Consider the following 26,130-nt stretch of genomic DNA (forward strand, 5'->3'; position numbering starts at 1 on the left):
TCTTTCCTGACACTGAGAATTTAACAGGGGGTGAGACGGGTAAGTTTATTTTAGCTGTCAGGATGTTCTCAGAGGTCACAAAAAGGAGTAAGGGAGGAATAAATTATGTGTAAGGTTGCTTCTGCAGATAATTAAAAATTAAACATTTTGTCATGCCTGTGCATTTTTCTAACTGCACTGAAACTTGATCTTCTTGCTACAACTATGGACACAAATAGAATTTAGCAAAGGATATAGGCTGTACGTGCAACACAGGCATATGCTGACATACGACTCCCATATGTCAGTCCGCAGAGATTCTACAGCTCCTGAAACATGTTTAATTCCTTAAATAGATTTCCATCTTTTTAACATTTTGGACCATGTGACTATTTTCATTATGTTTTTTACCTCCATCCTTTGTGGCCACATTCATTTATAACTGACTTGGATTAGGCAAAAGGACAGACAGAAAGAAGGTAAAACACCTTTCAGAGATTTCTATTACAGTCAAATATATTTGGAACTTGAAAGGCCAACATGAACTGTTGAAACAAAATAAAATCTGCATTAATCTTTATAAGTAAATAAATCATGATATGGATGGAGATTTTTGTCCTGGATTCATCCAGGGTCATACACAGTATTTTATTTGCAAGTTAAATTGAATCAGTTTTTAATTATTAATTGTTGATTAATTTACTCAGCGAGTTAAATTTTAATCCAAAAAAGATAAAGCCTTTGTATTTAATAGCGTATCATTACATACGGAAGTTTCAACCTGAACTGGAGGCTGCCTGAGTCTTACAGTCTTACACAGAGTTTAACCCTACAGTCTCGCACAGAGAACCGTGGTAGCTGCCAATAGTGTATTTCATGTTGGTTTTCTCAACAAAAAAAATTGGGTATCTTCATGTGATCTGCAGATGTGCAGTATGAAAGCATTTAGATGCGAGTTGTACAGAGGCCTACTATTTTAGGCAAAAAATGGATAAGCAAACCTTCTCTCTCTTCGAAAAAAAGTTCCATCAGAATAGTCTAACATCTTTCAGCAAATTGCATGACCTATAAAATATACTCATTCCTAAGCTCATAAAAGTTTTGGAAGAAAAAATATTTCAAGTTTACTTAAATGCCCTTGAGAATTAAAAAAAGAAAAATAAATAGTATTTGTCAGCAAAATACTTAATTTGTATCTTTGGAGAAAAACAAATTGCTTGAAATGTCTCAGGAAATAAACCATCTATTTCTGAATGCTTGGAGAAATGCTAAGAATAATAACTACCATAAATGTATAATTAGTAAGAATTTACTTATCTTTTTCTGATTTACAGATTGCTCCTGTCTGGAGATATAAAAGTTTCTCAACAAACACCAGCTTCCTAACTGTTGCAATAGCAAGCACATTGAGTGTTAGACTTCCTGCAGTGTATGTATGAGCTTAGGCTGGCACAGGAAAAATTAAGATTGGGCTAAAGAACCAGCATTTGCTCAAGGTCTCTGATTCAACACACGTACATTCACTTTCTGTTTCTGCATCTCAGGGTCAAAGTACTCTGCAATGTGGAAGGGCATAAAGTAGTGCTTGGTGCATTGGACAGTAGTCAAGCAGACATCTTACTATGATGAATAAATCAGTTCCTGCTTGTGCTAAAAGTCACTGAGGTAGTGATAAAATGATTTAGAGGCCTGATCCTTTTCCTCTTAGCAGTGTCACACTGGAAAATTTGCCCCCTGTGAATTAACGATTGGGCCTCAGTATGCTTCTGTTGAAATAAACGCTCTTCTTGTCAGTTTAGGATTTAAGTGGAAATTAAAGTTTCATAAGCTTTAGAGTAGCCTTCTCTACAGAAAAGTAAATAACCCAAAAAGTACAGTGATATACGTACAGTTTTCCTTCCACAACCACGTTGATTTTCAGAGAATTGTAATTAGATGCACAATTGTTTTCTGGATGACAATGGAGAGGGGAAGTGACAAAGATGGTGTAAAAAACATGCTTCTTTTCTTACCTTAGAAAAGAAAGTCTGATAAAATAACGCAATTTGGGTGAGCCCAAAACTTAAAGCTATTAACAGAAAAAGATAATGAAGCTATCACAAAAGCAAAATGGAGAGAATATACATAAGAATTGCCTATACAAGCAAAATCAGAGCAGAATGAGGCAAGGGGGCGTTGAGAGATGCCATGAAGGAGTTATTTATCAGGTACTACAATGTGAGGAAAAAAAAAAAAAGGAACATCTTTTCAAAAGGAGAATCATAGAAATTTCTTGGGGATATTGTAGCACTGTTCCTCTAACTGCCTTAAGGTCCACTGTTCTGTTTCCCAGTGGTACCTCCTGCACCTAGAAGCTCTGCACCCACTGCTTCTCTTTCCACACCCCCAAGGATGCTGAGGTCCTATCAGCCTTGGCTTGTCTCCTGGTATCGTCATCTACATTTGACTGCGAGCAAAGATGTCATAGTGGTAAGTGTTGCCTTAAAGGTACTCTGCCTCTCCTTTTTGTCTGTGGAAACAAGGTGTAAGAAGGGTTTATTCAAGGTATTTTTGGGGTACTGCTGCTGTGGCTGCAGGATGAATTCTAACATTCTTCCCCTGCACCACCAAGCAATGCAAATTCCAGCATCAGTGTGAAAAGCAGGATCAGGAAGGACTAAAACAGTGTCTTTCAGAAACTGCAGGAGTGAGAAAAGTTAGAGGACTCCCACTTTTATGTGGGGAGTGAAGGCTGATGTGAAACCTACCTACACGAGGCAGACAGAAGGGGAGCATGCTGCTCCCTACAAGTCCCGTGGTTGAGGATGTAAAGTTTTGTGAGATGGCTGTACCTCAGGGAGTTTCAAAATGTGCACTGGAGATGTGTGGTGCTGGGCCAGCCTCCACCTGATCCAAAATAACCTGTGAGATTATACGAGAGATGTGGGGAAGCTCAGCACCAGCTGTTTACAGCTATCAGTCTACTGTTGCTCCAAGCAAATTGCTAAACACAGCCTACGCTGTTTTATTCACTGCTCATGGAAAGAACAAAAACTATAATAGTTTGCAATGCACCATAATTTTCCAGGAAATATATTCCATAGCACTCTGAAGGCACAAATACTGTATTTAAATGAGATTCATAGCAGTATATTTTATTGGCTTTGAGAGATAGATTCAGAAAAAGAGGATTACCAAACTGAGACTAATAGCTGTATTCAACATACTTAAATTTACACTAGTTTACATTTTAAATAAGAACTCCATCTGTGGGGGGAAAATATAGTGCCTAAACATGCCTTATTTTATTAAATAGTGCCACCTAGGGGTTAAGCGCTTTTTAATGTTAGAGAGGCAAGGGATCGGAAGCCCCCTTAGTAGCAGAAGATGTATTACATAAAATGATCTGTATTTTGGAATTTACTAGGAAAACAAAGTGCTGCCGAGATTTCTATATGGTTGTATCCGGATAAAGAACTGTAACTTTTACAGTTCCCTTTGGCTATACTTTTCCCCTTCTTCCTAGCCTAGCGGTAGTGGGGGATGTTGTAAATCCTGATTTTCTGCTCTACGAGATAGGTTTTGCTGTATGTGAGCAGCAGAGAGGTTATCTGCTGCTGCAAGGCTGGGTAGGAGATTGCTGTCTTGCTGGTTTTGAGTATGCAAGAACTTAAAGTCTTGAAAAGTTGCTTGCTTAGTGAGGCCAAAATCAGAGAGGAAACCCTGTCCTAGTTAATCTCATGTACTAAAGGAAGGTACTGCATGGGAGAGGAGTGAGAAGCTGGGCCTACACTCTGGCCCTAAGCAGACATGATTTATTCCTCTGAAACTGCCTTTTTCCACTTATGCATTACAAATTACAGTTGGGTCCTTTTTGCTTGTTTTAACATAACCTAGAAATAGGCAAAAGAAACCTGGAATAATCTGCCCATCTCTGGTCCATGCTTGTTTTTTTTCAAACTGAGCTTTCAGCTAAAAGCCTAAATTGGGACTATTTCTTTCCTGCAAAAGTAAATATTTAAAAAAAAGTTGTTGTTTTTTTTTTTTTTCCACAAATTTTTTATTCTCTCAAAGGGTATTTGAGTTTATTCGGTATCTTCCACAGCAGATGGCGTACCTGTCTTACTGAGCCCAGTCACAGGTTCTATTATCTGCTCACTTGACAAGATCTACTACACCTCAGGCAGAATGCAAATTGTATGTACATGCATTCAAGAAATTCTTTCCCCTACCCTTACAGGAATATAGTGATGCTATCATAGTATTCATTTTTGAAGGAAAAATGTCAATAACAATTTTGATTGCATGACTGTGTGCTTGAACTGCAATGTTAACAAAGGCCATGTGTCTCTTCCCTTCCTTCAGTACGTTTCATGCAAATAAGCAAGTAAGATCTGATTATTAATAAAAGGGGGAAAATTATTTTCTTTGTGACAAGTTCCTTTTAAAAAAATCATCCATATTGATCAATGGGAAAAAAAAAATCTAGCCAGCAAAAATATCTGTGCCTTAGAAATTGAATAAATATTTTGATTTTGGAAATGCAAGCCACAAACATGGGAAAACAATGCTGGAAGTATACCAAAAATTGCTGCAAGTACCCCTCAGGTAAAGAAGCCCTCCAGTAAATTCATAGCATGATGGATAAAGCAAATTTCTGTAACTGTCCTCTAGATGTCACGTTGCAGAAGAGATGAGAAGCTGGATACCAGTGCTGCCATGCTTCAGGCTGAATGAGCTTTGACAGGACTGTCAAAGAAGAGGTATAGTAGGGAACAGCAAATTCGTCGTGGTGCCCATCTATCTCGGAGCAGCATGCCCTGGAACTAGCAGGCTGCTGTTTTGGCACTGGTGACAAACACAGTAGCAAACCTGAGAGAGATATAGGTTCACATTAGACATTCTTACTCTGTCAGGGTGGATTTTTGGCAACTTTCTTGTTTTAATAATAGTCAGAGAGAATGCACAGTTACACTAGTAGTAAAGTGCTTTTGCTTTTGTAGTTTCTACTGCTTACCAAGCCAGAACATACCAGCATAAATAATTAATAAGACTAGTAAATATATACACACATCAGGAGGGCTTGCTATTACAACTTTATTGGCAGTTGTTATCTAATACAGGTATGGGCTAACAGCGTGGGCCAGCCGCTATTTCTCACAAAAGAAATTCAACAAATTCAGAGGCTTGGAATAAAATGCTTATGTATATGGACTGCAGGATTTTCTTGTAAATGTGTACACATGTCCATAACAAAGTCTGAAGGTCAGGGTAAATTGAAGAGGATTTGCAGAAGCTGTGATTAACAGAACTCATAAAACAGAAGTTGGAATATTCGCAATTTTAACTACAAAATAAAAAATTCACCCTGATCTTGAAATTCCCAAACTAGCGTTTTCAAAAATTTGTCAGTTTACACAGCTTGGCTCCTTAAAAGCAGTGATAGTTTAAAGGTGTTCAGAGCTGGTGTGTCTAGATGTGTGCTTCTTTCTTTCCAACTGTATCCCCTTGTTAAATAAAGTATCACCTCTCCTTACAAACCATGCCTCTCCCATGTGTGGAACAGGAGAGTTAAGAAAGATAAAGTAACTGGATGCTTATGACAAGAAGACCAGTAAGAAATCATGCTTCCAGCAAACCAGTTTTGCGGTCAGCTTCCCTAAGGACAGACTTCATCCTGAAATCTTTATCTAATGTGTAACAGGCATGCAACAGGTGTGGTATGCTTTAGATAGCCTGGTCTCTCTTGACAAATACTGTCAGCTGGCAACAAGGTCAAAATCATATAATGCAGAATCTACTAAGATCCACACTTACTGTTGCAAGAAGAAAACAAGCTGATTTTTAGCAGGAATAGATGTGGATGGAGGGAAGTCTTGGAGAAACAGATCCAGAGAAATAATACAATAAACTGTTCCCATATTAACAGATGACAAAATTATAGAAGCAGCATCTTAGAGGAACCGCCCTGACACAGAGGAAGCAGACGGGGAGCCCAGTGATGGAAAGTCATATGCACAGAGTGGCAACTAAAGTGGACTGTCCATGTGTCCCCAGGGACACCAAGACAGGGCCGCCAGGCTGCTCGCAGCCTTGCCCCGCATCCTGCAGGTACCTGTGGGTGGAGGTGGCTCCTCCAGGCCTGTCTGCTGTCCCTAGGACAGGTCAGAGCTGTGCATAGCTGCTGGGCATGCAAAGACCTCTCTTGGGGGTCTTGAAATGCTTCAAGATCTACAGTATGTCCAAGTCATTAAAGACACTTAAGAGTCTTTAATATTTATGACTACTCCAGACACTGCAAATCACATTTACCTCATGTCTTTTACCTCTTGTTCTCTTGTACACCTTGTACTTTAATTACAAGGATAATGGCAATGATAGCAAATGTTAATTGGAGTCCTTTACACCAGAGGACAGTGGCCTTGCAGCAGGAGGGGCTCCCAGCAGGGTTAAGCTGCTGCCCAAGCAGCCATCCAACAAGGAATGCAGGCCGCAGGCGCAATGCTGCCTCATCCACCCTAATGGCTATGGCGATAAGCACCCCAACAGCACTTCAGGTAGCCAGGCAGATAATCCACACAAACTAATAAATATTTTCAAGTGATTAATGCAAAACCAAACTGAAACTCAAGATGGATTCTTCCAGGAAAACACGCTTATTTGTTGCACTCTTAGGCAAAGAATGAAACTGCAGCGTGAGCAGTAGGTAAATAATTGAATTTTGTGTTGGAGTGCTGAGGGGAAAACCATTCTCCTGTGCGATGTGGGAACGAAAATGTTTTTTTTTTTTTGCATCGGAATTGGTAACATAAGCATAGGAAATGCAAGGCATGTTGCTTCCTGGGATTGCACAATGTATGGGGGGAAACAAGCACTAGATTGATATGCAGCGGAAAAGCACTGGCTGGGTGTACGTGACCAAAAGGCTGAAAAGCTGTTGAAAACAATAAGAAGGTTGCAAAAGATAAGAAAAACAAAGGGAAGAATTAAAGGTTGATAATGTTTGTATGACACTAGTAACAAGCGTCGATAGGTTGTGAACCAAGTTGTAGTACTTGGCCAATGGGGAACCAGGGCAGTTGGGAACCAGGGCATAAAAGGTGTGAAAATTGAGTCCATAAGCGCTCTTCTGCTTGTGAGACGCCCACCACTGCAATCGCGAATAAAAGGTTACTTCACTGAGATCCTTGCCTGAGCCTGCGTTATTGGCCAACATGCGTTTCTCACAACTTGGGAGCTCGTCTGGGATCCAGCGGCCTAACACAGACCCCGTCACCGCAGCAGCAGGAAGGTGCGCCCCGCTGATTTCAGTGATCCTGTGCATTGACAGCAGTGGTTCTAGGAAGAGCTGACAGAGGGCCCAAGACTGGTTAAAGAAGCAAGATCCATGAAGTACTGGGGAAGGGAGGCACTCCGGGTTCGAGAATTGACCCGGTAACTCTGTGCACAGACCAAGGTAAGAAATATTAAGTATTGCTTTGGAAATTGGGTGAGACTCTTGTGTGACGTGATTGAGACATACTTTTGTACGAAGTGAGTGTGGAGTCCTGATCCGTGGTTCTGTAGCTCCATGAGGGGCACGGCCAGAGACAGACAAAGTGTGAGATAAGAGAGAGAAGGGAAGAGTTTGGGAAATCTGGTGTACAGTACCCCTTGCACTGTAAAGTGCTTGGCAGTACACCAGGGAATCTGGTAAATCCATAGGTGTACAGTACCCCGTGCATGGTAAAGTGCTCGGCAGTACACCCCCATTTTCTAGAACCAGAAAGTTAGTGTGTGGTACCCTGCACGAGGAGAATTTCTGTAGCAGCACCCTAAAGGGGACTAGGAGAAATGGGAAATCAAGATTCCAGGGAACGGGGAGATACCCCTAACGTAGTGCCTACTGACAGTCCTGTAGGAAGAATGCTAAGAAATTGGAAGAATAACCACAAAACTAAGGGAAAAGATAGGAAGAAAATGGCAAAATATTGTTTTAGTCTGGACAAAAGAACCAAACAAAGGAACTGCAGTATTTTGGCCAAAATATCGGTCTGATGAATATTGGGTATGTCAGGCCTTAAATTTATACGTTAATAACAAATCTCCACTTTCAGAAGAAGAATCAGATTATGCTGCTTGTTGGATACAAGAAACACACTTGTTTTTGAGCAAAGATCAGAATAAAAAAGAAGAGAAAGGAGGAGAGAAGTAATGAATGGGACCCCTTAGAGGATTTATCTTCCTTGTAACCCCCAAGCTGCAGCAGCAGCAGCGGCTGCTGTAGTAGCTGCTCTGGAAGAAGAGACAGTAACTGTGAACAAAGTTAGCTCCAGAGGCAGGAGGTACCCCAGGCTTGTAAAAGAATGAGAACAATGCAGAAAAGATCTTGAGAATTTTCCATTCCCTAATACTAACACTATTAACACTACTGAAGCTACTGAAGCTGCTATGTATCCTCTCTGGGAAGTTCCACTAGGACCTGGACAAATAGGGTATGTAAATGCTCCTCTTACTAGTGGAGAAGTACAAAATTTTAAGAAGGAAATGAAGTCCCTCATTGAGGACCCCATTGGATTAGCAGAGCCATTACATCAATTACATCAATTTCTGGGACACAATTTATATTCCTGGGGAGAAATGATGGCAATTCTGAATCTGCTATTCTCAGGCGAAGAACGAAGAATGATTAGAAGAGCAGGAATGCAGGAATGGGAAAGGGATCATCCTCCAGGAGATGGGGTGATTCCAGCAGAGCAAAAATTTCCAAATGTGGACCCTAATTGGGACAACAATAATGCTCAGCATAGGGTTAATACGTAAGACTTCCAAGAAATGGTATTTAAAGAAATTAGAGAAGCAGTACTTAAGTCTCAGAATTTTATTAAAGCCTTTGCGGTTCAGCAGAGTAAAGATGAAACTCCGAGTGATTTCTTGGAAAGGCTTAGAGACAGGATGCGAAGGTATTCAGGAATTAATCCTGATGACCCTGTAGCACAGCGGCTTTTAAAGGTTAATTTCATGATGAAAGCATGGCCAGATATACAAAGGAAACATCAGAAAACAGAAGGGTGGAATCAACAACTGTTAGAAAACCTTTTGAATGGGAAGACCTAGAAATGGTCCATAAACCACAATGTAGATGGACTGTTTTGCCTCAGGGATTCACTGAATCCCACCAATTTGTTCTGGCAAGTATTGGAGAAGATTTTAGAAACATTTCAGATTCCAGAAGGGGTGGATGTTGTTACAAATGTAGGTGATTTGTTGATATCTGTGGTAGAAAAAATCAAAGGTAAAAGAAGCCACAAATGAACTCCTGATTTATTTATTTATTTTAGGAGAACTTGGGCTAAGGGTGTCTAAGAATAAATTACAATATGTGGAAAAAGAAGTCAGATATTTAGTCTCTGAGGGCAGATGGAGAATAAACCCTGAAAGGATTCAGGGAATTGTGCAACTTCCTCTCCCTTGAACAAAGAAAGAATTAAGAGAATTTTTAGGTTTAACTGGATATTGCAGATCATAGATAGAGGCATATGCACAGAAAACAAAGATATCTCAAATTATTGGAGGAGAAACCCAATATATTGAATTGGACAGAAGAAGAAAAAGAAATAGTGGAAAAACTAAAACAGGATCTGATTACAGCACCAGTCATAGCTCTTCCTGCCCTAAATAAATAATTTTATCTTTTTATAACTGTAAATGAGGGTGCTGCTTTGAGGGTTTTAACCCAAGAATGGGGAGATACAAGAAAGCCTGTAGCATATATGTCTAAATTATTAGATCTCGTATCCCAGGGATGGCCAGTGTGTTCAGGCAGTAGCAGCAACTGCCTTACTGGTAGAAGAGAGCAGGAAATTGACCTTTGGGGGGCAATTGATTGTCGTTACCCCTCACCAAGTGAAGGCTACCCTTACTCAAAAAGCAGGAAGATGGTGGACAGACTCTAGAATACTAAAATATGAAGCTATACTGATTGAAAAAGATGATTTACTGAACCTATTTTGAATCAAATAGATCAAAGAAGTCATTTTACTTCATATATTTTACAAGGATTAATGAGAACTTTGGGAATAAAATGGGAGTTTCGTACTCCATGGCACCCTTCCTCCTCTGGGAAAGTGGAACAAATGAATCAGACATTAATGAAACACCTGTCAAAACTGGTTTTAGAAACTAAACTTCCCTGGACAAAATGCTTACCTTTAGCTCTTCTCAGAATTCAAACTGCTTCTAGGAAAGAATAGAGGAGTCTCACCATATGAGATGTTTGGATGACCATACCTGGGTAGGAGCAGTGAAATACCTACTCTTGAAACCAAGGATATTTTTCTCAGAAACTGTGTATTCAGGTTGTCTTCTTCTTTGACATCTCTTAGGATTCACGGACTGTTGGCTGAAACACCGCCCTTGGAATTCCCAGTATACCCATTCATTGCAGGAGACTGGGTCCTGATACACACCTGGAAGGAATCTGAGCTCCAGCCTGAAGGGGAAGGACCATTCCAAATACTACTTACTACTGAAACAGCTGTAAGAACGGTGGAGAAAGGCTGGACTCATTATACACGAGTAAAGGCATCCATCAATCCCAATACCTGGGAAGTTGTGCCTACAGAAGCCTCGTTGAAGATCAAAATCAGAAGGAAGGCTTCATGATAGACTCTGGGTAGAAGCTCATAATTGTAAATCAACGCATAATTATTTGAGACTTATAGCTTAAAAATGTCAATAGGGGAAGGCCAATTATTAGCCTTGATCCTGGTGGCTATATGCCTTAGAGAGAACTTCTGCCAAATAACCACTTGGCAAAGAGGTGATCGGGAAATAGAAGCAGTGAGTTATCCCGTCAAGATATGGGTAAATGTGACAAAGAATGAATTACCACAAAACATCACGTTTGATGCTTGTGAGGTGTTGGCTTGTGGGAACTTAAATGCCCGACGGAAATTGAGCAGTGAGAAAAAATATCTTTGTCCTGAACCTAAGACTAGTGGATTGTTTAAAGGCCCCCCTTGCCCAGGATGAAGTAATGTATGGTGGACGACCACTTACAAAGGGTGGATGTATACACCCAGCTCACGTAATAGCCTAAAAGGGTTAAAGAGCCAAATTAGCATATTTAAAGGAACTGCTCAGCCCAACTGCCAGCCTCTACAATGTAATCCAATAACTGTAACAATTAATAAGGCTGATGGCCTTATTAACTGTACCTTTGGTCTTGGAGCAGATGTGACTGGGAAAGACCCAACAGCCAGGTTTAGGATAGCTCTATGGGAATCATCCCCTAAAGTCACCCAAGATGGGGAGAGACTCTAGAAGGAAACTGGAGGTCCTCTTCAAAGTCCTGCAGTTGTAACAGTTAAAGAAATAAAAAAGGATCTCAGGCAAACATTTGAAATTGAAACAAAGTATGGGGATGTGAATGCTGGATAGAATGGGTCAAATATTCCATCCAGAGTCTCAACCGTAGCAATTGCTATGCTTGCACCTCAGGATGACTGACTGCCCAGATAGTGCCCTTTCCATTGGGATGGACCAAGGATTCCCAGGGGATGCAATGTGTGATTGCATTGTACCAAGAGAGGACTGCCTGGGGAAATGAGACCTGTATCATAGAAATCACAGAATGGCTTGGGTTGGAAAGGACCTTAAAGATATCTAACTCCAACCCCACTGCCATAGGCAGGGATGCCACCCAGTAGATCAGGTTGGCCAAGGCTCATCCAACCTGTCCTTGAACACCTCCAGGGATGGGGCATCCACAGCTTCACTGGGCAGGCTGTTCCAGTGCCTCACCACCCTCTGTGTGAAGAATTTCCTCCTAATGTCCAATTTAAATCTATCCTCTTTTAGTTTAAGACCATTCCCCCTTGTCCTATCATTATGTACCCGAGTAAAGAGTCCTTCTCCATCCTTTGTATAAGATCTCTTTAAGTATTGAAAGGCCACAGTGAGGTCTCCCCAGAGCCTTCTCTTCTCCAGGCTGAACATCTCCAGCTCTTTCAGCCTTTCTACATATGAGAGGTGCTCCAGCCCTCTGATCACCTATGTAGCCCTCGGTCCTCGTTTTGGCTAGGATACAGTTAATTTTCCTCCTAGTAGCTGGTAGGGTGTTGTGTTTTGGATTTAGGATGAGAAGAGTGTTGATAACATGCTGATGTTTTAATTGCTGCAGAGCAGTGCTTGCACTAAGCCAAGGACTTCTCACACTGTCCTGCCAGCGGGCAGGCAGGGGGTGCAGCAGGAGCTGGGAGGGGACAGACCCGGGACAGCTGACCCACACTGGCCAAAGGGGTATTCCATACCATATGGGGTCATGCTGAACAATTATATGGGGGTCTGGCTGGCGTGGGGGGACCGGCTGCTCGGGGATAGGCTGGGCATCGGTCAGCGGGTGGTGACCAATTGCGTCGTGCATCACTTGATTTGTACACATTATTATTAGTAGTACTATTATTATTGTTTTCCTTTCTGTCATAATAAACTGTCTCTATCAACCCACAACCTTTCATTTTATTTTATGTGTATTTGATATGGCGATAAGCAAACCAACAGCACTTCAGGTAGCCAGGTAGATAATCCACACAAACTAGTAAATATTTTGAAGTGATTAATGCAAAACCAAACTGAAATTCAAGGTACATGAGCAGCAAGTGTCGGACAGGTTGTGAACCAGTAGTACTTGGCCAACGAGGAACCAAGGGAGAAAGTAAACATTGGGAACCAGGGCATAAAAGGTGTGAAAAGTGTATGAAAAACTCCTGCTTGTGAGATGTGGGTTGGTCTCTTCTCACAAGTAACTAGTGATAGGACTAGAGGGAATGGCCTCAAGCTGTGCCAGGGGAGGTTCAGGTTGGCAATGAGGAGACATTTCTTCTCAGAAAGAGCAGCCAGGCATTGGGGACGGGTTGCCCAGGGAGATGGTGAAGTCACCGTCCCTGGGGGTGTTCAAGGAAAGGTTGGACGTGGTGCTTGGGGACATGGTTTAGCGGTGACATTTGTGGTAGGGAGGTGGTTGGACAAGGTGATCTGGGAGGTCTTTTCCAACCTTCATGGCTCTATGACTGTATGCCGGGACCCCCCGCCCCCCACAACCCCCCACAAGATGGCTGCGGTGCGGACGCGGGAATCCGCCCTCCCCCCATCACCGCACCCCACTCCCCCGCCCCTCCCGAGGCGGAGCGTTTCGGCGCCCTGACGTCAGACGCACGGTCCCCAGCAACGGCCGCACGTCGCGAGCTCGCCGGGAACCCGGAAGCGGCGGCGGTGGTGGCGGCGGGCGGGCACGCTCCGAGCGGCACAGGCGGCGGAAAGTAGTCCCGGGGGCGGCGCGGTGTCCGGCGGGGAACGGCGGCATCCTCGGCAGCCCCGGCCCGGTAACCCCCCACGGACCGCACGGCGGCGGCGGGGATGGCGGCGGACAAGGCCGCGGGTGAGCGGGTGCGGGGGGAGCCCGGGCCGCCGCGGCGGAGGGATACGGTCGGCGCGGTGCTGCGGCCGGGGCGGCAGGTGTCCTTCCGAGGGTGCCTGAGGGGACAGGAGCCGGGCGCGGGGGGCAGGCCGTGAGGTGCGCCCGTCACCGGCCTGCGTGCTCCTCACGCGCCTCGAGCAATGCCACGCTAACGCTGTTATTCACAAGCACTCGGTGGCCACTTGCACCCTTGAGAGCAGGAGTGCTTTATTCCCTCCCTCGTTAGGTAGCGGGCTTTGGTATCTTGCACCAGTCAGGTTTTAGGCGAGGTACCTCTGGTAGTGCTCAGCTGGAGTAACAGATTCTTCTTTACCCAGGGGCGGTAGGATTGCGGTAGGTTAGAGGGGCCTCCAGCCCTTTAACGGGTGTCAAATGCATTTGGGCAAAAGGGGTGAAGAGTAGCCAAAGTGGTGTTCTCAAATAAAAAAGCCGTGCTGTGAATTGCTCCGGCTGGACTTCAGTATTGCACCTTCTCGATAAGCTTCCAGTTCAGATTTCACAAACTGGCTTTCTTTAATGCGTTGTAGTAGATGCGCTTCATCAGTTTATGGCCATAAATCACAGAATCACCTAGGTTGGAAGAGACCTCCAAGATCACCGAGTCCAACCTCTGACCTAACACTAACAAGACCTCCACTAAACCATATCTCTAAGCTCTACATGTAAACATCTGTAAAAGTGATTTTTTAGAAGGAACAGCCCCGCTTTCGTTGAGAATAGTCCCTGCTTTCTTTTCTTTCTTTCTTTCTTTCTTTTTTTTTTAACCTATGAGCAGATTTAGAGGCATGGTAAAACGCATTTGTAGATCTGTCCTGATTTTTCCCTAGCAGATGTGCCAAGCAGCATCTAACATAGTAAGTGGCGCTTTTCTTGGGCAGCTAACAGTCTCTGTGGTTTATCTTTCACTTCAGACATTTTACTTAAGGATTCAGGCCTCTGTAAGACCACTATCACTGGAAATCTTTGTTCAATGAGCTTTTATAGGATGGTAGCAATGGGCAATGCTGGTTTGGATGGCAATCCTGAGAGGTAAACCTGTACGTGAGGAACCTGTTGACCAGACTGAGTCTCATCAACTTCAAAGCTTCTGGCTTCTCAAGACTCTGCGTTGTCGTTACTTGTACTAGCATAATCTTAAAGACCTGCTGAGCGAGTAAAGCAGATAACGTATCTGTTAGCATGAAAGTTGGAGGGTAAAACCTGTTTATTTATTCACGGCTGTTCTAAAGGTCCTTGGAAGGCGATAGGTTTTTGTTCAGCTGCGCAGCTGTAAGGGTTTTGATCTTTAGATGTTTAGCTTGAGGAGAAGTGCTTCTTGTTCCTTTTCTCTTTTGCTGTGGGAAAACCATGGCATGCCAAAAGTTTTCTGGGCTTTTCTGACTTTCAATTTTCTGTTCTGCCTTTCCCTTCTAAGGAAGAGGCGGCACAAGTGGCATCGATAGCTGCATAATGTGCAGTTGATTTTGTAGCAGGTGTGCATAGTTCTGTAACACCCTAAGGATCCATCCCTCCTGAGTGCTGAAATTGCTGAACCCCAAATTTTGTCCAAATCACGGTAGGTTGCTTTGTAACCAGCTGGTGAAAGATTGTTGAGATTTTAATATCTCATCTTCTCTGGCGTCTTGATGCAGGATGAAGGACACGGTTCTCGCGGAAATGTATTGTTGTATGGGACAATGGAAGGGATCTTGCTGTCCTCCCAGCAACAAGCACAAACCATGAATCAATTTTTAACTCTGTTTTATTCCTACCCTGGATGTCACCTGATGAACATTCGGAGGTCTGGTTGACCCTTACTGTCGTTGTCCATAAACATTTACGCTTTCATGGTTGGTCAGTAGCAGATGATCTAGGTATACTGGTGATGAGGGGGAATGGATTTTGCAGTGGAGCTCACAGGGAAGTGAGCATCATTTGTTTGATGTAAGAATAAAGTTAGCAGAGTTTGCATTACCCCCTTTAAATCTAGGGAGAGAAAGAAGACGTTGAATATACAGTGCCCACCTTCCCTACTAAAATGGCAAAATGTACGTTAGAGCAAAGCTTTTGCAGACAATTCTTGAATTTCACAGCAGAAGTGGAAACCATTGCAGGTTTATAATCTTTGCTTCAAAAACATTAAATGACTTAACTTGTGTTGAAACATAGGAAATACTTCTAGAAGTATTGCTTCTAGATACAAGCTGCTCTGGTGTGGTGCTGGTGATTGTTTTATTTTTTTCCTCCAGCAGTTTATGTTCAGTAAAAGGCAGGGATTGGCTGTTATTTTCAGCTGCTCTAACATGGAACATCTGTGCTGTAGTTCAGTGCAACTTCACTGAACTCTTAATTACATGATGTCAAAAGAGTTCAGCGAGACTCCTTCCTGAACAGTAAGCTCAGCAGTGACCAAAAGGTAAAAACGCATTAGAAATTCTATATAAAAGAAATTGAAGACCATATAAAATGAAAACCTTATTATGTAAGTGCTCAGAGGGGCCACCATCATAAATGCTACATGCTGTTCTTCTCATATTGATCCAAAAAAGATATAGTAGAACTGGAGGAGGTGCTGGGGGAAAGAAGTGTGAGGAAGATGCAAATTAAACTATGGTTGCTCACCTTGGAAGAGAGATGGGTCAGTGAAAGACCTGCGAGATCAGGACTGAAGCTGAGGAAGCGTATGGGCAGCATTTGCTTATGGCATCTTGCTGTATAATCACTGGGTAGCATTTGATCGGATGGGCTTGTTGAAGAGTGCAAAAGTATAAAAAGTTTAAAAAATAAATACCAGGTCTGTTGATGAATATTAACCATGGTGGTTTGATTGCGGCCTTTCTTTCAAGGAGGCGTTGTTCAAAAGCAGGGAGCTGGGTAAATGATGCTGTGTGTTCCTTTATTTTTTAACGTCCTTCCCGGAAAACATCCCTTGCTTGCTATGTAGGAGGCGGTATACGGGATGCATGGGTTTTTTGACTAATGCAGTGGGGTACTTATTTTATGGTATGTAATCTTCCCTACAAACTTTTATGTAAATACAGCCTATTTCTAGTGTCTGGTTGCAGCTTTTAAGATAAATCTAAACTGTGTGCATATCAAGTTAGCTTGCAGGACTTTGGTTATTGATTGAGAGCACGGTAATGTACTTAGGATCGTTGAATAACTGGAGATGTTTTAGTGAAGTAGGGACAGAGTGCTGCGGTTATTTGCAATGTTATTCCTCCTGGCAGGTGGATCTTGAGAACTGGCAGAAACATTTGTAGGCTGAATAGCTTTTATCACATTTGCAAACTTTTTTGTAATCATCTGTCCACTTTACAGATCAAGGTACTGAGAAACATGAAGGAGCGGGTACTTCAGGGATTACTGATCAGGAAAAGGAGCTGTCGAGCAGTGCACTACAAGCTTTTCTGGTAAGACAAAGTCAAACCCATCCTTCTAACTTACCACATAACTGCTAAACTGGCTTATATAATTGTTTTTCCTTTTTTTTTTTTAGCACAGCTGCCGATGTATTAACAAGCTATTATAACAAAAGCGGCATTGGTTGTGTTATAAGCCAGTTCTCGTTCTGTTACAATGTAAGACAGGAAGGGGGACACTTGAATGAAGTGTGGAAGTGCATGTTTAATCTTGATTCTCAAAATTTAGTAGCCACAAAAGATATACGATGAGTTAATTAGAAGCAGGCTGCTACCCTGTATCAGCATTGGACATACAGGAAGGATTAATGACTTCAAGCTAAAAATGTTGTTAAAGGATTTAAAGGAGCCAAGTGTATTTAAAAAACAACAACCAAACAAATCTGGGTCATTTTAGGCATCTCGCTACATTCTAAAAAGGTTGCATACTATTCCGTCTCTTTACATTAAAACGTTCTTCAACACGTAATATCTCTAGACAGTATTAAATACATGACTTGTGCCTTTTGGAAGATTTCTTTTGTGTGTTAAAGTCCAGGTATCAGGTCTTTCATTTTGCTTCTTTCTTTGTGTTGCCTCCTGATTTTATTTAGTGTAGCAGGTGACAGGAAGAGTAATTTCTTTTTCTCTTAATTGTTGCGTCTTTATCTCTACGTTGACTTACATAGTTTAGTTTTGGATATTTTAAATAGATTTCAGGTAAAAAGTTAAATACTGCTTTCTGAGATTTCTGCTTGTGTGTTTTATTCATTACTACTTTTATTTTTCCTCTTTTTTTTTTTTTTGCTCCATCAGGTGCATGTAGTTGGTCCTTAAACTGACTATGGCTGGTGCCTTGAGTTTCTTGCTCAATTTTTCTTTTTCAATACTTTTTTGCTGTTTGACATTTGATCCTGAGAACTGAAGGTATAGGAAAGGGTTTCCTGTTTTCCAGCTTAACTACAGATACCTAAAATACTCTTGATCTGTTGACAGCTTCATCTTTAGTCTTATACTGGTCCAATGCACCTTGTTTATCTCATGATCTTTCTCTTGCTTTAAGAGCTCTCTAAGTCTGCGATGCTCTGAGGAGGTGGCAGATGGGAGCAGAATTAATAATGTGCCTTGTATGTCAGTTTTGCTTTGTATTGAGTTGCTCTACGTATCCTTGTGGACTGTCTTGCATGCTACGTTATCATGTTGCACTTGCAATTTCTGTCTTGAGAGAATTACTATAAAATACATGTATGTTATATTCTAGATCCTATCTAATGGAGTAGAGTAGAAGGACTAGTGGCTGAGAAAAAACACCACAAAATAAGCTGAGCATTTAAAGGTTCAAGGTGTTTAGTCAAAGCATGTTTAGAAGCCTTGTGGCTGTGATCTGAAAGCAACTCCTGTTGAAGAGGAGCTCTGAGTGTGAACACGTGAAGAAAACCATTGGGAGGTGACTGTCCCACTTACAGAGTGTGCCAGCACTTGAGTTGTAAATTCCTGTGTTTATGTATCTCCTCAATAAGAAGTCCATGGTGTTGATCCAGAGCTGTGGAAATACTTTGTGTCAATGTCCTGCTACATCTCTCCACAAATTGTATAATTGCTGTCATAGTATAGTGAAGGGACGGGGTACTTCTCTTCAGAGTAGCTGCAGAATGGGCGCTTTCTCAGGAAGAACAAAAGGCTGGGCTTCTCCTGAAGGCCCACGGAGGATTTCTCTGCAGTGTAGGTTTCCTCAGCAGAAGGAGTTAGGTGCACGGAAGAAGCTCAGTGTAACAGCACTTAGAAAAGGAGGAGAACATGTCAGTGGGGAGTGGTGGTGGTACTCAAAAGACAGTTTTGGGTTGTGAAATGTTGACAGAGCTGGAAATGATTCTGTGTATCTGACTGACCAGATTGGAAGTTGGCCTGATCTGGAAGAGGTGAAGGGGATTATTTGTGCATATCAGTCAAACATTAGAAAGCAAAGAATTATTTAGGCTTGACTTAGTTGAAAGACTCTGGAGTTCTTTCACTACTCAATGTGACTAAACTCTTACTGCCCAAAGGAGACTTAAAAGACAGAAAAGCCTAAAACTGAAATAGATCAGGTGTTTCTGAAGCCCTTAAAAATAATTTGCCTATTCCTGAGGTCAAAGAAAGGAATGTCTACATTAAATCACATCTCAGGAGCATTATGCTTGGGTCATGGTTTCTCTTAAGCATGTGTAGGTCCCCAAATGTTTGAATAATTCATTCAACAGCTAAAATGTGTATGTGTTTATGTATATATAAACCTGTCCTGGGAAAGTGACCCTCCCCTCTTTTGCCAACCTGTCTTAAGCAGACTTCAACAGACTAAGTCATAATTTTCCTCACTTCATCTGGAATGAATGTAAAAAGGATGTGTTGAGACTTAGAAAACAGCTGCAGCTGTTCAATGTACATGTGATGGGGAAAGATTAAGAAAACAGAGTAAATGATCTTGAAACTTACTATAATGAAGTATCAGAATAATGATTTTCATAGAAACATCTGTTTATAACCGTTAACTAATCCACTGTCTTCCTCTACAAAATTCTTTTTCAGGCTTTGTTACGACCTCAACTTTTTGCCTTGCTTCTCACACCTGTTAATCTGAATAAAAATGAAGTATGTGTGTAGCTGTTTAGCTTTATTTCACTCCCTGTTGATGGAGGAAATACATTTGTAGACTTATACAGAGGATACTTCCGTTAAAGCTTACAAAGTCTAAACTATCTTCTAATACCTTTCTGATATGTGCCATTTCTAGGCTGGAAATTATGATGCTTGTTTGCAACACCTAAATACCCTTCAAGACATAAACAAAGATGACTACAAAATAACACTGAATACTGCTGTTGCAGAGTTCTGTAAAAGTAACCAGACTACAACAGACAATTTGAGGCAAACCCTTAACCAGTTGAAGAACCAGGTAATGCAAACATATTGATGTGAAAGGTGATATTTGAGTACTATTAATGGTGATGGGATCTTCACAATTGAAATAGAAAGAAAAGTTCTGCCCCTTCTCCCCTTGACTTGATAAATGAATAGAAAAGTAACATTACTTTTAAACCTTTGAGTCTCTTTAATCATTTAGGACACTGCTTTTATAGTTTTCAGTTACTGTTGAAATTGATTTGGACCTTAAGCGTTTCAGAGGTTAACTGTAGAAAGAACTGCTACGTTCTTTGAATAGATAGTTTTTTAGCCGGAAAGTCTAACTACTCTCATATAACATAAAAAGTGGAAATGTTACTTTACTACTCAACTGATGGTTTTCTATTTCAATATAAATCTTTCACTGCATATATGTTGAACAACAGTGAAGTTTATTAGCTTATAACTCTGACCTATCTTTAGATGAATTAATACCTTTGGATTCTTTTTGTAAAATATTTGACACTTTAAAATTTAAATATGGAAAGTTCAATGAAACATTTTTTTTTTTTACAGGTTCACTCTGCTGTTGAAGAAATGGATGGTTTAGATGATGTTGAAAATAGTATGCTTTATTACAATCAAGCTGTTATTTTGTACCATCTGCGTCAGTATACTGAAGCTATATCAGTTGGAGAGAAGCTGTACCAGTTTATAGAGCCTTTCGGTGTGTAGACAGAAGAGTTTTCTTCACGCAGTAACAAGAACGAGTAAATGATCTTTCTGTAGTTATCAGAAAACTGATTTGTAAATCTGCCTAATTAAAAAAAAAAAAGATAAACCTGGGAATGAAGAATATGCTTTACTTACATCAAGGACAACATTTGAGTTTGGGGTTCAGAAGGTATTTCAGAGATATTTAGCGGGCAATAGTGAAACTGAAATGGATATTTGACAACTTTAAGAGGTATTTATGAAGTGACAAGTCTGAAGTATATGTTGTGTGTGGATCTCAATAAATCTAGTAAGTGATAGTGTTTTTCTCTGGATTCCTGCCAGTTCTTGGGATACCTATTTGGAACTTACTCAGTGAAGCCTGAAATGCAGAGATGTATGGAATCCTCTTAAGTAATATGGGATTCTGTGTAGGCATATGGCTTCATCTGTTTAGACATTGGATCTTTGGGTGCTGATTTACTTAGACCAATTCTCAAAGTCTATAAATGTTAAATACATGTTGAGCTGTCTATAGCCTTTGCTTCCATACTAATGTCATTCGAATGAATTCCTTTTTTGTGTTTGTGCGCATCCACAGTATGTTGGTGTCTGCATTTCTTTTTTCTTATGTAATTGTAAAGTCATTTCTACTTCTTTGCTTTGCACAGAAGAGAAGTTTGCACAGGCTGTGTGCTTCTTGCTTGTGGACTTGTACCTGCTAACTTACCAAGCTGAGAAAGCCTTGCATCTGCTTGCTGTTCTGGAAAAAATGATTTCACAGGGCAATAATAACAGCAAGAATGGAAAAAATGAGGTAAGCTTACAATCACATGAATGCTGCTGCCTCTTTATCAGAGGTATGTTTTTACTGAATCCAAAATTAGTCTTTTAAAGTAGTTCAGAATTTTAGAACTGTTAGAACATCTGTAACTTCAGACAACTTACACATTTTAGTAGTGGAGTTAAATGTGTACAGCAGCTGCCTATTCCTTCCATTCCACCCTTTTCTCTTACCGTTAAGGAGCTAAGAGGCATCTCTTAAGTCAGAGACACTTGCAATAGCAAGATGGTTGTCTTTGGTGTCACCTATACTTTTTCGTATGTGTCTTGGATTATGGCCATGTGAGACCCCCAAGTTTGAAAGGAAAATCAATGTCAGAGGAATTGAAATTGTGTGTCATAGTATGTGAAATCAAGCATCTGTTTGGTGTAGTTCCTGAAAGTATGAGGTAAAATTTCAAATGAAATCTTTGGTATGTGTCTTTTGGAAAAAATAATAGAATGAGTAGTGGCTTAGAATTGAAAAGAGGACATTTTTTGTCTTTTCCCATCGATGTCATACTTACATTTTATTTCAAAGTACATAATAATTCTATTGGAGATAATATGAAAGAGAGAATCTAGAACGTACATATTGTCCTTCTGGGTAGGAGAATTCTTAAAATGTCTCAATGCCATAGCAGCATAACACTATTGTTAACATGGAACTACGTGCTTCATAGGCCGGTGTGGTCGTTCTGTGATTTTGATCACAAAGCTCAAGTTTCAGTATTTGGTGGGATATGTGTTTTTTATTATTAAATAACTTTTTTGCCTCATGAGTGATTAAAAATAGCTGAAGAGGGAATCTGTAGATTGAATGTTAAAAGTGATTAATATTAACACTTTCACTTTTTTTTTTGTTTGATGCTCAGTCAGGTAATAATACAAATAAAGACTCCTCTAATCAAAAAGCTGAAAGTGGAGCTTTAATAGAAGTTGCTAAATCTAAGATACATCAGGTAGGTGTCTACATGTGATTTATACAAGAGTATCAGTTCAGTCTTTCTTAAAATTGAGTACCACCTGCATAAAATCTAGTTAAGCATGAATTGTGATACCATTCTTGAATTTCATCTTGTAAAACAAAAGAATAGATTTATCTAACTCTCCTGTAGGAGAGTACATGTACATCCATGTACAGGAGAAACTGACTTAACCTCAAAAATCCCGACTTTAGTTCCTGTATCTTAATCATAGTTTTATTAAACTGCAATTAGCTCTGCTGATTTTTGTATCAGTTTGCAAACAGTCTAAAACAGCTGAGGTTTTATTTCATGGTACTGTTCTGTGGAGAAATATGTGAAGAAACAAAATGCTTCTCTATCATCTTTTGTTTACTGGCATTGTCAGTTGAGCGGGTAAATATCTGGAATTAAAAAGCTCAGTTATTTTAATCAGTCTCATTTTAACTGCTAGTATCTTGGCATTTGAATATAGAGTTGCTGTTGACCATTGAACAAAACACACTTTTGCTTCTTGTAAATATGAAGCCTATAAACCTGTTGGTACTCTGAATAAAATTTCTTCCTTGGAAGGGCTTTTTGAACAGCTTTTTACTGCCTATTTTTAAAATGTATATAGAATGTTTTGTAACAGATCTCTAGCTATGGTTCATCTTGCGAACATGTATAAGTTACTGTTTTTAATTAACAAACTTAATTTTTTTAACAGTATAAGGTGAGAGCCTATATCCAGATGAAGTCACTAAAAGCATGCAAAAGGGAGATCAAGTCTGTTATGAACACAGCTGGAAATGTAAGTATTCTTAAAGTTCTTGTTTCTGTTATCTAGGTCTGTTCCCTCTTTTAAAGCTGAAATGTACTAACTTGTTTTAAAAGGAAGGTCTTCTTGAGGATGGATGTCTGAAATAATAGTGCATATAGTCAGTTGCGCTTGTAATCGTTTCTGTAAGTGTAATTAATGTAGGGTTTTCTTATTTGCATTGTTTTCAGTTGCTCAGAAAATTGCAGTTTATTTTTAATGATAGGAAAAGAAGTGAAACTATATAATAAACAGGTCAAGTTTGGTTTATAATTTAAGCAATGCAAAACAGGTTTTAGTTTACTATAAATGCTACGGGAAATAAAATCTTCTGAAGTCACTGATTTAAACTACTTAATTTTTGGGGTGCTCAGTGTCTTGTTTTTTGTATTTGAAGTTTTTTTGGAGGCTTATTTCTTGCTAGAAAGCAGTTTCTTTTTTTACGTAGGAGTTTTCAACTCAGAATTACGTCCAACATCCCAGATATATTCTACGTTAACTGAGGAGCAGGGAGTAGGAGGAGAGCACTTCCCTTTTGTTGCCAGTCTCAACAGCTGCTAGTTTGACAGAAATCTTTCTGGATCATGATGTCTGTGGCAGACCAGGAAAATCACAGCCCAGGAGGAAGTTGTTGAACTCTGCAGGGAGGGAAGCATGGGGAGGAGTGTACTAGAAGACAGGTTGGAGAAATATACTCTTAAAAGGGAGATTCTCTGCACTTGGCCATTGCCATGACAGAGTTCTGTAGCATAACGTTTGGTTTTAGAGCAGTAACAACAAAAAATCTATATAGATTTGTAGTTCAGGAGAGGTAAGTGTTCAACAAAGAAATGCTACTTCATGAAATCGGTAGGGCCTCAGCCCATCTCTCCTTAAAATGGCAGCAGGGGCAAGCTGATTGTGGAGTGATTTAACATTAGTAGTAGAAATTGTAAAATGAGATAACTAACTATTGTTTTCTCCTTCACAGTCAGCTCCGTCTCTCTTTCTTAAGAGTAATTTTGAATATTTGAGGGGCAATTACCGTAAAGCAGTCAAACTTTTAAACAGTGCAAACATTGCTGAACATCCAGGCTTCATGAAAACAGGTAAAATAAAGTAAAACTTCATTCTGCAAGTACTTAAATGTGTGGTACAAATAGGACTACTTGTTGCTATTAATTTTAAGCATATTAATAGTTACTTAGAGGTAGACCCTAAATGTCATGGGTTTATATCCTAGGTATGTTTTCAACTATATTGTTGTGCTTCTGCACTTAATGCTGTTGTGGTTTTCATCAAATGTTCATTTAGTCACTGGATTATGTATCTATGCATCATGTATTATGTATCTAAGGATTTTTGAAGGTGTAAATGTAATGTTTGCAAGGCTTATATTCAGTTCTGTAAATCAAGACGTAAAACAAAAGGCAACATTCTAGATCTAGAAATGAGACTTTTAGATTGTACCCAAATATGAAATTATAGCAGTTATGATGATTGTCATGGGGAAAAATCAAATGTTTCATGAAGTGTTAAGGTTTGGCTTCTGTTGAATGCCATTTCAAGTTACTTTTATATCTAGAAAGTATGTCTGTGTATACATGCACAGAAGGCATGTGTATGCTCTTAGATATAGAGTTATTTGTATGCATACACACACTGTATACTGACTTAGATATGTTTGAGATTTTTAGATGTCCTCTGTTAAAAAAATCCAGAGAGAAAGCTGTCTTGTATTAATAGAGAGTGACGGTTTCAAAAAATACTTAGCGTAAAGCTATTAATAAAGCTGCTAAACATCTTTACTTCCACTTGCTGGTTCAGTGCTGTTTTTGTGATAGTACTCTTAAAAGCCCTTATAGCACAAGAAATTATGTACGAAATGTTGTTGCATAGGTTGCAATTAGACGATAGAAGTCGCAGAATTGGCCCTGGGTTTATCACAGGACTAAAGTTTTTAAGAAAGTTCTGTATTTGCAGATAAGTTTCATGATTTAGAAAACGTTCAAAATATTTGCAGTAATGCCTATTCTGGCATTACATTTTGAAACTTTGGCATTTTCTGTAACTTATTTTTTGGCAATTTTTATGCCTAAAGTATTTTCTATAGTTCAGCATTTTATTAAAAATATAAATTTATTTAAAAATACTATTTTGTGTAAGCAACAGTGTAATGTTCACTTAAGTCTCCCAAAATTATGGTTAAAATAATGTCAGGTTAATTTGTTTGTTTGGAAATTACCTGGGTTTTGGTTGTTTTGATTTGTAGTGGTGTGGGTTTTTCTTTTTTTCTTTTTTTTTTTTAAAAACAATCGTAACACTGTAAAGCTTCAGTTACCAGCAGATAAGTCAAAAGTTTATTTTTCTGTCCTTTATTGTGTAGAAGGAGCTTCTTACAGTGTTATGTCAACATGATCTATTTAGGAAGGAGAGCGCATTTCCTGCTTGTAAGGTTAGCTTAACATGTTTGTTTATTTTGTAAAATGTAGGTAGATAACGTCATTAAAGAATTTCCTTTTTACAAGAGCCATCTGTTAGGGAAAAAAAAACTAGAAGTGTTTATATACACTAAACACTGAAAAAAATCAGATAAACTTACTTCAACTTGCAGTTTGTCAAATTGGCTTTATACCTGGGTGTCCTGAAACATGATGCATAAGATCTGAAGGCTGCTTACTTGTAGGTCAGTTTGGGTGAACTTTCCCAGAGAAGTAGAATGATACACAGAAATGCAGGTTATTACAATACTTGAGACAGAGACATAACTGCATAATCCTTGAACATCTTGCTGAAGAACATATTTAATAAGCTACCATAATAATACCGATGCATGAGTGGTGGAAGTGTTTTGTGGGTTCAGTGATGTTTTTCAGTTTATGAAAATAGTCTTTTGCTCTACTTTCAGGTGAATGCTTAAGGTGCATGTTCTGGAACAATCTTGGCTGCATCCACTTTGCAATGGGAAAGCACAATTTAGGAATTTTTTACTTCAAAAAAGCCTTACAAGAAAATGATAATGCGTGTGCGCAGCTAGGAACAGGTAGCTCAGATCCAGGTAAGACTTGTAAGAGATGAAAACAGATGGTGGAAAAGAGATGGGAAAATGAAGAAAATAAAAGCTTTCATTAATTGCCACCAAAATTCCTGTTCCATCTCTTTTGAAGTGTGTTC

At 40.0% G+C, this 26,130-nt stretch overlaps 1 protein-coding gene across 2 annotated transcripts in view; it reads left to right on the forward strand.

Annotated features, from left to right (window-relative positions):
• The first annotated feature begins 13,142 nt into the window (after positions 1-13,142).
• The window catches only part of CNOT10 (CCR4-NOT transcription complex subunit 10), a 31,942-nt gene continuing 18,954 nt past the window's right edge, over positions 13,143-26,130 (forward strand). Inside the window, exons 1-9 of one of the 2 annotated variants that reach the window (XM_035549866.2) lie at positions 13,143-13,378; positions 16,718-16,809; positions 19,568-19,729; positions 20,254-20,404; positions 21,063-21,208; positions 22,089-22,175; positions 22,888-22,971; positions 23,948-24,065; positions 25,865-26,014. In XM_035549866.2, the coding sequence (XP_035405759.1) occupies positions 13,357-13,378; positions 16,718-16,809; positions 19,568-19,729; positions 20,254-20,404; positions 21,063-21,208; positions 22,089-22,175; positions 22,888-22,971; positions 23,948-24,065; positions 25,865-26,014 (1,012 nt within the window). In that variant the 5' untranslated portion in view covers positions 13,143-13,356. The remainder of the gene's footprint in view (positions 13,379-16,717; positions 16,810-19,567; positions 19,730-20,253; positions 20,405-21,062; positions 21,209-22,088; positions 22,176-22,887; positions 22,972-23,947; positions 24,066-25,864; positions 26,015-26,130) is intronic. The other variant, XM_035549867.2, reaches the window with a different exon arrangement.

This window comes from Cygnus atratus, chromosome 2 (assembly GCF_013377495.2).
Source record: "Cygnus atratus isolate AKBS03 ecotype Queensland, Australia chromosome 2, CAtr_DNAZoo_HiC_assembly, whole genome shotgun sequence".
Classification (NCBI taxonomy): Eukaryota; Metazoa; Chordata; class Aves; order Anseriformes; family Anatidae; genus Cygnus; species Cygnus atratus.